The sequence below is a fragment of the Cherax quadricarinatus genome, chromosome 5 (genome assembly GCF_038502225.1).
Source record: "Cherax quadricarinatus isolate ZL_2023a chromosome 5, ASM3850222v1, whole genome shotgun sequence".
Classification (NCBI taxonomy): Eukaryota; Metazoa; Arthropoda; class Malacostraca; order Decapoda; family Parastacidae; genus Cherax; species Cherax quadricarinatus.
In genome coordinates, this window is record NC_091296.1 from 72,019,017 (window position 1) to 72,031,833 (window position 12,817).

The following is a 12,817-nucleotide window of genomic DNA, read 5'->3' on the forward strand; positions in this document are numbered from 1 at the left end:
TGATTTGTTTCAGGTTCAGTTCCTTCACATGTGCCTCAGATATTGATTAATCGTGAACCCCTACGACACCTTACCTTTGATGTTGAACTTCTTGGAGACTGTGATGTGATAATAAATGAGCTTTGTCACAGGTTTGTGCACTTTTGTAATGTTAACAGTATAAAATTAATTATAATAACTGCTACATAAAAATATTTTAGTAGTAATAATTTTTTTTTTAACACTGGCCATCTCCCACAGAGGTAGGGTGACCCTAAAAAAAAAAGAAACATTTTCACATACAGTCACTGTCTTTGCAGAGGCATGTGGATATGACAGTTCAGATGTCACTCCAAACAGCAAATATCCCAAACCTCTTTTTTAAAGTGTAGGCACTGTAGTTCCCATCTCCAGGACTCAAGTCTGTCTTCCTTGAATCTCTTCACAAAATATTACCCTGCTCACACTCCAACAGCTTTTCAAGTCCCAAAAACCATTCGTCTCCACTCCTTTCAAATACATTCACAAGTGCCTGCTGTATGTCCATGCCCCTTGCACACAAAAACCTCTTAACCCCTCCTTTCATCCTCTCCTAGGATGATAATGCTTTTAGTAACTCCACACTACCTAATTTCCGCACTACAAATTCTCTACTTAGGATTTATGCCACACATTCCCCTTAGACACAACATCACTGCTTCCAACCTCCTCCTTCACACTCAAAAGATTATTGGTACTATACTCTCGTACATTCCCTTCTTTGCCTTCATGGATAATGTTTTTTGTCTCCACAGATACCTGAGTGCACTAGCACCTTTTTTTTCTTCAGCAATTCTATGGTTTACCTCTTCCTTCATTAACCCCCCTGCCAACAAGTCTACTCCCAAATATCTGAACACATTCACTTCTTCCACACTCCCTTCCTCCTGTCTGATATCTAATTTTTCCTTATCTGAATTGTTTGATACCCTCATCACCTTACTCTTGTCTATGTCCACTTTCAACTTTCTTCCTTTACACACCCATCCAAACTCAATCACTAACCTTTGCAACTTCTCTACAGAATCTCCAAAACTCAATATCATCAGCAAAAAGTAACTGTCAACTTCCATTTTGTATTTGAATCAGCATAATTAATCCCACCCCTCCCCAACACCCTAGCATTTACTTCTTTTACAACCACATCTATAAATATGTTAAACAACCATGGTGACATTACTGAGTATAAGGCACTTTTCAACATCCCTCGAGTCAGACTCTCACAATGCAAGACTCACGAAATCATAATGACACGATTGCAAACAAACCATACCACAGGCGGGGATAGAACCCACGATCAGAGAGTCTCAAAACTCCAGACCGTCTAACACGACAGTCTGGAGTTTTGAGACTCTGATTGTGGGTTCTATCCCCGCCCGTGGTATGGTTTCTCACTATGCAAGGATGCTATGCACATAAAAGGCCCGAAGATCTGGAACTCGTTACCGGAACAGGTCAAGGATCCCCTGACAGCTTATAAATTTAGGACTTTGCTAAAAAATCATCTTATCTCACAATATTAACCATATCAACCAAACTTCTACTAACTAGTTTTATTATGTGACCTCTAGGCTCTCAATTCTGCCAATCCATAAAATCATCTTATTTCTCAATATTAACCAAATCTGCCAAAACATCTGCTAATTAGTCTTATCATGTGACCTGGCTTTTAACTTTGCCATTCCATAAAATATTACCACCTGCACCATTACTTGTAAGGTAGATTTTGTGTGCAATTTCAAGCTTATTTTACCGAACCCTACTCACTTGTACTAGGTTCAAATGAGATTTTATTAAGTTTAAATAAGATTGTAAAAAAGCTAGCCACTCTTCCTTGTCTAGTTTTAAGTATAGTACTATGTACTATTATCTTATCTAGTTTTAATTAATTACTATGTATTAGGATTAGTTTGCCCGAAATGCCTCGGCATGATAGTGGCTATCTTTGTACTTAGCAAATCAAAATTGTAATTACACATTGTAACCTTTACAAAGAAATAAACTTTACTTACTTACTTTACTAAGACCTACTTTTACTGGGAAGTAATCTCCCTCTCTCCTACACACCCTAACCTGTGCCTCACTATCCTCGTAAAAACTCTTTACAGCGTTTAGTAACTTATTACCTATTCCTTACACTTGCAACCTCTGCCACATTGTTCCCCTATCTGCTCTATCATATGCCTTTTCTAAATCCAATAATGCAATGAAAACTTCCCTATTTTTATCTAAATAATGTTCCCATATATGCTTCAATGTAAACACTTGATCTACACATCCCCTACCCATTCTCAAGCCTCCTTGTTCATCTGCAATCCTGCTCTCTGTCTTACCATACACTTTACCTGGTATACTCAGTAAACTTCTATAATTTTTACAATCTCTTTTGTCCCGTTTTCCTTCATATAAAAGAACTATACATGTTCTCTGCCAATCACTAGGTACCTTCCCCTCTTTCATACATTTATTAAACAAAAATACCAACCACTCCACCTAGGTAGTAGATTGGTAAACAGCAACCGCCCAGGGAGGTACTACTGTCCTGCCAAGTGAGTGTACAACGAAAACCTGTAGTTGTTTTTCATGATGATAGGATTGCTGGTGTCTTTTGTCTGTCTCATAAACATGCAAGATTTCAGGTATGTCTTGTTACTTCTACTTACACTTAGGTCACACTACACATACATGTACAAGCATATATATACACACCCCTCTAGGTATTCTTCTATTTTCTTTCTAGTTCTTATTCTTGTTTATTTCCTCTTATCTCCATGGGGAAGTGGAACAGAATTCTTCCTCCGTAAGCCATGCGTGTTGTAAGAGGCGACTAAAATGCCGGGAGCAAGGAGCTAGTAACCCCTTCTCCCGTATAAATTACTAAATTTCGTTTTGGGCCACCCTCCCTTTGTGGGATACGGCAGGTGTGTTGAAAGAAAGAAGACCAACCACTCCAACACTATATATCCCCTGCTTTTAACATTTCTGTCATGATCCCGTTAGTTCCAGCTGCTTAACCCCCTTTCATTCTACATAATGCCTCGCGCATAAATATGTTATATTCTTTGGTGGAGGGAGGCTGGAACTGTGAATAAGTTTAAGATATCAAAGACACTCCCAATAATTTAGGTACTTTTTTCGAATTGATAAGGGTGTTGGAAGATGTTTGTACAATCTACAGATCTGCAATTCCTGCTGTAAATGGGTGAGTTAGTGTACAGTATTACTGGTATTCCAGTCTTGTGATTACACATTCTCTAAAGAGTAATATTATTGGCTTGATAGTTCATGAGGATTCACGTTATCCAGTTAACCATTTTTCATATGGTGGTAATAGCATTATTGTATTTGTGAATGAAAGAGTTTCCTGTATAATTGCTCCTAGATCCCTTACATTCATCTTTCACTCTATTGATTAGTTTAATTGCATTTTAATTATGTTCCAGTTCCCAGTGTCGTACAGTGAAACCTCTGCAGTAGGCTGCAGAGGCTTGACTGTATGACACCTCCCCCCTTTCCCTTTCCCCAGTGAAAACTCCACAATATTTTTTGGGGGGGATAGTTGATATTATTAAATTTGTACACTATCATGATTGTCTTCAAATAATGTCACAGTATTAGTCTTAGAGTGCAGAAATTAAAAAGTGATGTTGGGTCACCTAGAGTATAATTCAGAGGGCCAAGGAGGGATTGTTGAGGTAGTTTGGTCATATAGAGGATGAAGAGGGTGTATAAATCTGGGGAGGAGGGCAGGAACAGTATGGAGGGAGGGGGTAATAGAGGCTTAAGTTTTAGGGACTTGAACATCCAGCAGGCTTGTGTGAGCATGTTTGGAGTGAATGGAGACAAGTTTTTAATGGACATGTTGCAAAGTGAGCAAGGTAACTTTTTTGAAGGGATACTGTAGAGAAACCAGTTAGTCGGACTTGAGTGCCTGAGATGGGAAAGGGAGTGCCTTCACTCTGAAGGAGGGGTGGGGATGTTGCAGTTGGAGGGTAATCTGAACTGTGATGTCAGCACACTTCTAGCAATGACTGCATTTAAAAGAATGATGTGAATGCATCTTCTTTGGATCACCCTGCCCTGACGGGAGTAGCTGTTGAGATGAAAAAAATTGTGAAAAAAGTTTCAGAATTATTCTTATTTTTTTCTTTTGCAGATTAGGAAACGGTTGGAAAGACCTTTGTACGGAAGAAAGTATGACTGAAATAAGCGAATTGCCGCCCAGACCCCTTCCATCAACCAGTGTAAATATAAGTAGTGCTGATGGAGAGGATACCAATTCTTTTCCTGGATCATCGCTAGTGGCCCCTCAGAATGCTCCACATCCTCGTGATGAGAGTGATATTGAAGCACTCAGAGCTTGTTGGGCCCCTAAAATTCGGGAGACTGTTGCCTCAAGATTACCAGGTGAGATTTATTTTATGGTGTAATTTTGCTTGTCAAATAATGGTGAACACTTTAGAAAAATTAAATATAAAGAGTAGTTTTCAAAAATCTATTCTTTCCCTGGAGAGAAAGGAAATACATATGCACTTTTTATTTTTTCTTGATTGAAAATCTTTCCAGATACATAGTGGGGATTGTATTTGTTTCTCGTATCAAAACATGCAAAGATTTTGAAAATCAAACATATTGAAGATAAACAAAAATAATTAACGAAAATTATAAGCTTCAAAACTATCACTAATATCTGAATAAAATTTTGTATTCAGAATTATTTTGCACATAATATTGTTAAAGAAAACATCAGCATAGTTGATTTGTAATTTGTTGTAAACTTTTTTAGCACCTGCAATTTCTTCAGGTGAGGGATGTCAAAAATGTCTTTATTTTACCAATTTTTATTTGTTATCACTGTATAGTACTGTATGCTCTAACCTTACATACTAGTGATATAAAACACTGCCATAAGCATGTGAACAACAGTCAACAGGCAGAAACATTTCAGATTGCTTTTTGAATCACAGTACAGTGTTGGATAAATAGAAAAAAATTGTGGCTTATCCCAGACTGAATCCTTTCACTTTTGTGACCCCAAAGTTAAGTGCTGACAGTGACACGATTAAACAAAAATTATCTGAAATGGTAGAGAATCTTTTAAAATAATGACATCAGAAAAGCAAAATTTGATAGAAAACTTACGGAATTACGCAGATGTAAATTTAGTGGTCTTGCTTAACCCTTTGACTTTTGACTGTTTTTGACGTGTTGGCGGATGGATTTATGAAGGATGAGGTTAATCATAGAATTGATGAGGGAAAAAAGGTGAGTGGTGCGTTGAGGTACATGTGGAGTCAAAAAACGTTATCTATGGAGGCAAAGAAGGGAATGTATGAAAGTATAGTAGTACCAACACTCTTATATGGATGTGAAGCTTGGGTGGTAAATGCAGCAGCGAGGAGACGGTTGGAGGCAGTGGAGATGTCCTGTCTAAGGGCAATGTGTGGTGTAAATATTATGCAGAAAATTCGGAGTGTGGAAATTAGGAGAAGGTGTGGAGTTAATAAAAGCATTACTCAGAGGGCAGAAGAGGGGTTGTTGAGGTGGTTTGGTCATTTAGAGAGAATGGATCAAAGTAGAATGACATGGAAAGCATATAAATCTATAGGGGAAGGAAGGAGGGGTAGGGGTCATCCTCGAAGGGGTTGGAAAGAGGGGGTAAAGGAGGTTTTGTGGGCGAGGGGCTTGGACTTCCAGCAAGCGTGCATGAGCGTGTTAGATAGGAGTGAATAGAGACGAATGATACTTGGGACCTGACGATCTGTTGGAGTGTGAGCAGGGTAATATTTAGTAAAGGGATTCAGGGAAACCGGTTATTTTCATATAGTCTGACTTGAGTCCTGGAAATGGGAAGTACAATGCCTGCACTTTAAAGGAGGGGTTTGGGATATTGGCAGTTTGGAGGGATATGTTGTGTATCTTTATACGTATATGCTTCTAAACTGTTGTATTCTGAGCACCTCTGCAAAAGCAGTGATAATGTGTGAGTGTGGTGAAAGTGTTGAATGATGATGAAAGTATTTTCTTTTTGGGGATTTTCTTTCTTTTTTGGGTCACCCTGCCTCGGTGGGAGACGGCCGACTTGTTGAAAAAAAAATATATATATATACGTCTTATGAGCCAGTGTTTTGGACGTACAGTATTAATACGCATAAATTCTAGCGGCTTCAAATTAAGCAGGAGAAAGGTGGTAGGCCCATATGTGAGAGAATGGGTCTGTGTGGTCAGTGTGCACCACATAAAAAAAAATCCTGCAGCATGCAGTGCATAATGAGAAAAAAACTGACCTTTTTTTTTTTGGATTAAAACGCTGACTTTGAGGTGTATTTTCATGTAGTATTTATCGTTGTATTCTCGTTTTCATGGTTTCACGTGATAACATGGAAAATGTATTACAGAAATAGAGATGATTTTGATAGTTTCACGATGAAAACGACCTTGAAATTGAGCTCAAAGTAGCGGAAATGTTCGACTTTTACCGATGTTCAGGAGTAAGCAAATCACACCACACATCCAATACACGTCAACTGGGGAGTCTAATATTCTTTCACTAGTGCACTGATATTATTTATACCATTTTTACAATAATGCAGTAGTCTGCATAACGGTAAATCTTCTATTTTTTGTATGAATATAATATCAAAATAGAAAGCAATAGTAATATAAGAGGGGCCTAGAGACATGACTGATGAACAGAGGATATGCTATTTTAGTGCCAAGAATGTCTACATTGTTTATTCTGGACCCTATTTTGAAATTGGCATCTTTTTTTAATTTGTGTGAAATTGGCCAAATTGCCAATTTCTGACCACTTTATTGGGTAGTTCCAGTCGGTAAATGGGCAGTTTCTTGTACTCAACTGATAGAAAAAATGGAGTTCTAAAGAAATAGCTACAAGTTTGGTCAACTGGAACAACGGAATTGGCCAAAAACAGGGGTCGAATTCGGCGAAATCGTCATGATCGTTCCAGCTGCCAAGATCTACCCAATACCTCCATCTCCCCATCTACTAACTCCCCTACTCTGTTTTTAACTGACAAATCCATATGTGCCTCTTCTACATTGAACTTCCTCCTCCCTTAGTTTATACACTTTCACTTCCCTCTTACTTGTTGTTGCCACCTTCTCTTTTCCCATCTACCTCTTACTCTAACTGTAGCTATTCCGATATATCAGGACCCTATATTTGTATTAATTACCAAATTTCTTTCTACACATAGGCTCCCCATCATTTTTTTACCTACTTTCTCCATAACATTTTTACCCACTTTAGCATTAAAATCCCCAACCACCATTACTCTCACACTTGATGCAAATTGGCCAAATAACCCACTTTTCACATCCAATCTTTATTTTACTCCACATAATCCTTGAATTAATACATTTATAGTCATAGCTTATCTGACCACTCTTCATAGAAAAAATGGAGTTCTAAAGAAATAGCTACAAGTTTGGTCAACTGGAACAACGGAATTGGCCAAAAACAGGGGTCGAATTCGGCGAAATCGCCGATGCTTATATGTCGCCGAGACCACTAACTTCACAGGAGCGTAATTCTGAGAGTTTTCAACCAAATTTCGTACTTTTGGTGTCATTACCAATGGAAAAAGATTCTCTGTCATTTCATAAGAAAAAAATAATTTTTTTTGTTTTTTCCAAAAATTTTGTGACATAGAATGACAGTTTCAGAAAGAGGCTTACAACAGTCAAAGGGTTAATTTACTCATCTACAGTTTCACCCACTCTGAGTTATTTTAAGCCAGTTTGACCTAATTCCTTCCTTTTTTTCTTCTGTTCTGTTGATTAAGCAAGAGAAACTGCCCATTCAACTCTCAGAACTACCTTACAATGTGCAGAGAAGTCAGTAATTTGGCCCATTTTACACAAAATTTAAACAGTAAAATAAACGCTGTAGGCATTCCAGTCACTAAAACAATGTTTCCTCTGTTCATGAATGATGTCCCCAGGCCTCTCCTATACATGTATATTATCTGAAGTGACTGTGTTGAGATTCCTTAAGATCCCTTCCCCTCACATTTGCCAGGTGAGCACTGACTAACATGATCTCACCTTGCACAGGAATAGCATTGCTATACAATAAATGTGGACTGCAGACTCAAATTTAGCACAGAGCAAGTTAAACAATACAGCTTAAGGCACAATCAAATAATTCTGTGAATCAGTAATTGACAGTGAATTCTTTGATTCTATGAATCATTGAGTGGTGAGCTGTTCCATGAATTCTAGATGAAAAAATATGTACAAAAGTAAAGTTAATGGAAGGTATCCTCCTGTGCACACTGGCTATGATCTGTCAGGACAGAGTTCATGAAAGGAATTAATAAGGATCTAAAGATAATTAGTCAGGTCCATAATTACTTAAGGGTATTGAACACTTCATGAAAACTAATGAATTATCACATGAATACAAAAATAATAAGTCTGGAAGAGAAGGGCATTAAGCAACAGTTATTACAGTAAACAATTAGACATGGGCCACAGGGGCTGATCAGATTTGGTATTTGCACCCACTCCCTGCATCAACTGCTTGAAGGAAGAATTTAGGGCTTTAACAGGGTAGTATAGGGCTGTAGAGCAGGAACACAAAGCAACACAGGGGCAGCTAAGGTGAATGACAGCTGGCAGCAACAGTGCCAAACACAAAGGTAGGTAGCGGCCACCTACAGGAAAAGCTCAATGATTCTCTCACACAGTGCTATAAAAAAATCACAGTGCATAGTTCTAGGCGAAGCCTAGACACGAACTGTACACACAATAGCTGTCTGCAGTAACCAAAGGAAAAAATAAAGTTGCACCATCATAGCCTCATAACCTAGTTGGGTTATTGAGGCTAAGACCTTGGGTAGTTTCAAATTTAGGTTGGATAGATGCATGAGTGAGAGGGGTTGGATTTGAGTGGGACTTGCATATGGGTGGATAGAGTTATCAGAGCTTATTTCTTGGGTAGATTTGAAAATTTGGTTGGGTAAATGTTTTGTTAGTGGGATTGTAAAGGACCTGCCTAGTATGGGCCAACAGATCTGCTGCAGTGTTCCTCCTTTCTTATGTTCTTATAAATTTCACAGTTATGATCAAAAAAATGCCACAATTTTGCAGCCACATACCAAAAACATAGAAGATTGAATCTTAACCCTTTGACTGTCGCAAGCCCCTTTCTGAAACTGTCATTCTGTTGCAAAATTTTTTGGGAAAAAATTTTTTTTTTTCTTATGAAATGATAATCTTTTCCTGATGGTAATGACACCAAAAGTACGAAATTTGGTTGAAAACTCAAGGAATTACACTCCCGCGAAGTTAGCGGTCACGGCGACATATAAGCATCGGCGATTTTGCCGACTTTGAGCCCTGTTTTTGGCCAATTCCGTTGTTCCAGTTGACCAAACTCATAGCTATTTCTTTAGAACTCCATTTTTTCTATCAGTTGAGTACAAGAAACTGCCCATTCACCGATTTGAACTACCCAATAAAGTGGTCAGAAATTGGCAATTTGGCCAATTTCACGGAAATTAAAAAAGATGCCAATTTCAAAATAGGGTCCAGAATAAACAATGTAGACATTCTTGGCACTAAAATAACATATCATCTGTTCATTAGTCATGTCTCTAGGCCCCTCTTACATTACTGTTGCTTTCTATTTTGATTTTTTATTCATACAAAAAATACAAAATTTACTGTTATGCAGACTACTGCATTATTGTAAAAATGGTATAAATAATATCAGTGCACTAGTGAAAGAATATTAGACTCCCCAGTTGACGTGTATTGGACGTGTGGTGTGATTTGCTTACTCCTGAACATTGGTAAAAATCAAACATTTCCGCTACTTTGAGCTCAATCTCAAGGTTGTTTTCATCGTGAAACTAATCAAAGTCATCTCTATTTCTGTAATACGTTTTCCATTTTATCACGTGAGACCATGAAAACGGGAATACAATGATAAATACTATACGAAAGTACACCTCAAAGTCGACGTTTTAATCCCAAAAACGGTCGTTTTTTTTTTTTCTCATTGTGCACTGCATGCTGCAGGATTTTTTTATATGGTGCACACTGACCACACAGACCCATTCTCTCATATGTGGGCCTACCAGCATTCTCCTGCTTGATTTGAAGCCGCTAGAATTTATGCGTATTAATACGTCTGAAACACTGGCTCGTAAGACATATATATAGGACCAAAACAGTCAAAGGGTTAATTGACAGTCTACTATATGTTGTTCCCTTAGTGGGTAATTGCCATTTTGTTTAACCTTGTAGATAGAACAAGAAACTCAGAGGTCAATGTAACATGGCATTATCGAATTTATGGAAGATGTAATGAATAATGGACAGCATAAATTAGTAAAGATAATAATAATATTTTTTTTTAATTATCACACTGGCCGATTCCCACCAAGGCAGGGTGGCCCGAAAAAGAAAAACTTTCACCATCATTCACTCCATCACTGTCTTGTCAGAAGGGTGCTTTACACTACAGTTTTTAAACTGCAACATTAACACCCCTCCTTCAGAGTGCAGGCACTGTGCTTCCCATCTCCAGGACTCAAGTCCGGCCTGCCGGTTTCCCTGAACCCCTTCATAAATGTTACTTTGCTCACACTCCAACAGCACGTCAAGTATTAACCCTTTCAGGGTCCGTCCCGTAGATCTACGGCTTTGCGTTCAGTGTCCAAACCGTAGATCTACGTCATGAGCTCAGCTCAATCTGATAAACTGTGAGTGGTACACTTGGGCCTAGATATGAGAGAATACATCTATGTGGTATGTGTGCACCACATAAAACAAATCCTGCAGCACACTGTGTATAATGAGAGAAAAAAAACTGAAACCAAGATTTTCGATTAAAACAGCAACTTTGCAGTGTTTTTTCGTATGTTTTTTATAGTTGTATTTGCAATTTCTTGGTCTCATTTGATAGAATGGAAGACATATTACAGAAATAGAGATGATTTTGATTGGTTTTAGCACTGGAAATGGCTTGAAACTGAGCTCAAAGTAGCGGAAATGTTAAATTTTTGTCGATGTTCAAGAGTAAACAAACGACCTCACACGTCTAATACACGCCAGCTGGTGGATCTAATACACATTCACAAATGTGGTGATGATATTTATACAATTATTACAATATTGCATAACAGTAAATCTTCTATTTTTTGGTGTGAATAAAAATTCATTATGTAAATAAAAAATAAAAATGGGATTTATTTGTAAAGCCTCAAAACATAACTAATGAACCGAGGAAATGTTAGTTTAGTGCCAGGAATGCCTACATTGTTTATTCTGGATGCTATTTTGAAATTGGAATATTTTGAACTTTGTGTTAAATTGGCCAAATTACCAATTTCTGATCACTTTATTTTGTAGTTGAAACAGTTGACTTGGCGATTTCTTGTGCTCAATCGATAGAATAGAAGTAATACTAGTAAAATAGCTAAGAATTTGGTCGACTGGAATGATGTAATTGGCCTAAAATGGAAGTCAAAGTTGGCAAAATCGCCGATTCGTAAATATCGCTGACACATCAAAATTCGCGAGAGCATAATTTCGTCAATTTTCCATCAAATTTCGTACTTTTTGTTTTATTACCTTCGCAAAAAGGTTCTCTACCATTTCATAAGAAAAAATAACAAATTTTTTTGAGGAAAATTCTTGGACACTGGGGCACCACTTCAGATTTGGGCCTTGGACCCTGAAGGGGTTAAAAACCATTTTTCTCCATTCACTCCTATCAAACACGCTCACACATGCCTGCTGGAAGTCCAAGCCCCTCGCACACAAAACCTCCTTTACCCCCTCCCTCCAACCTTTCCTAGGCCGACCCCTACCCCGCCTTCCTTCCACTACAGACTGATACACTCTTGAAGTCACTCTGTTTCGCTCCATTCTCTCTACATGTCCGAACCACCTCAACAACCCTTCCTCAGCCCTCTGGACAGCAGTTTTGGTAATCCCGCACCTCCTCCTAACTTCCAAACTACGAATTCTCTGCATTATATTCACACCACACATTGCCCTCAGACATGACATCTCCACTGCCTCCAGCCTTCTCCTTGCTGCAACATTCATCACCCATGCTTCACACCCATATAAGAGCGTTGGTAAAATTATACTCTCATACATTCCCCTCTTTGCCTCCAAGGACAAAGTTCTTTGCCTCCACAGACTCCTAAGTGCACCACTCACAATTTTACCCTCATCAATTCTATGATTCACCTCATCTTTCATAGACCCATCCGCTGACACGTCCACTCCCAAATATCTGAATACATTCACCTCCTCCATACTCTCTCCCTCCAATCTGATATCCAATCTTTCATCACCTAATCTTTTTGTTATCCTCATTTACCTTACTCTTTCCTGTATTCACTTTTAATTTTCTTCTTTTGCACACCCTACCAAATTCATCCACCAATCTCTGCAACTTCTCTTCAGAATCTCCCAAGAGCACAGTGTCATCAGCAATGAGCAACTGTGACAACTCCCACTTTGTGTGATTCTTTATCTTTTAACTCCACGCCTCTTGCCAAGACCCTCACATTTACTTCTCTTACAACCCCATCTATAAATATATTAAACAACCACGGTGACATCACACATCCTTGTCTAAGGCCTACTTTTACTGGGAAATAATTTCCCTCTTTCCTACATACTCTAACTTGAGCCTCACTATCCTCGTAAAAACTCTTCACTGCTTTCAGTAACCTACCTCCTACACCATACACCTGCAACATCTGCCACATTGCCTCCCTATCCACCCTGTCATATGCCTTTTCCAAAT

At 38.4% G+C, this 12,817-nt stretch overlaps 1 protein-coding gene across 2 annotated transcripts in view; it reads left to right on the forward strand.

Annotated features, from left to right (window-relative positions):
- The window catches only part of Sirt1 (Sirtuin 1), a 69,249-nt gene that overhangs the window by 53,910 nt on the left and 2,522 nt on the right, over positions 1–12,817 (forward strand). For both annotated transcript variants that reach the window (XM_070104113.1, XM_070104104.1), the window contains exons 9-10: positions 14–131; positions 4,175–4,425. In XM_070104113.1, coding sequence (XP_069960214.1) covers positions 14–131; positions 4,175–4,425 — 369 coding nt within the window. The remainder of the gene's footprint in view (positions 1–13; positions 132–4,174; positions 4,426–12,817) is intronic.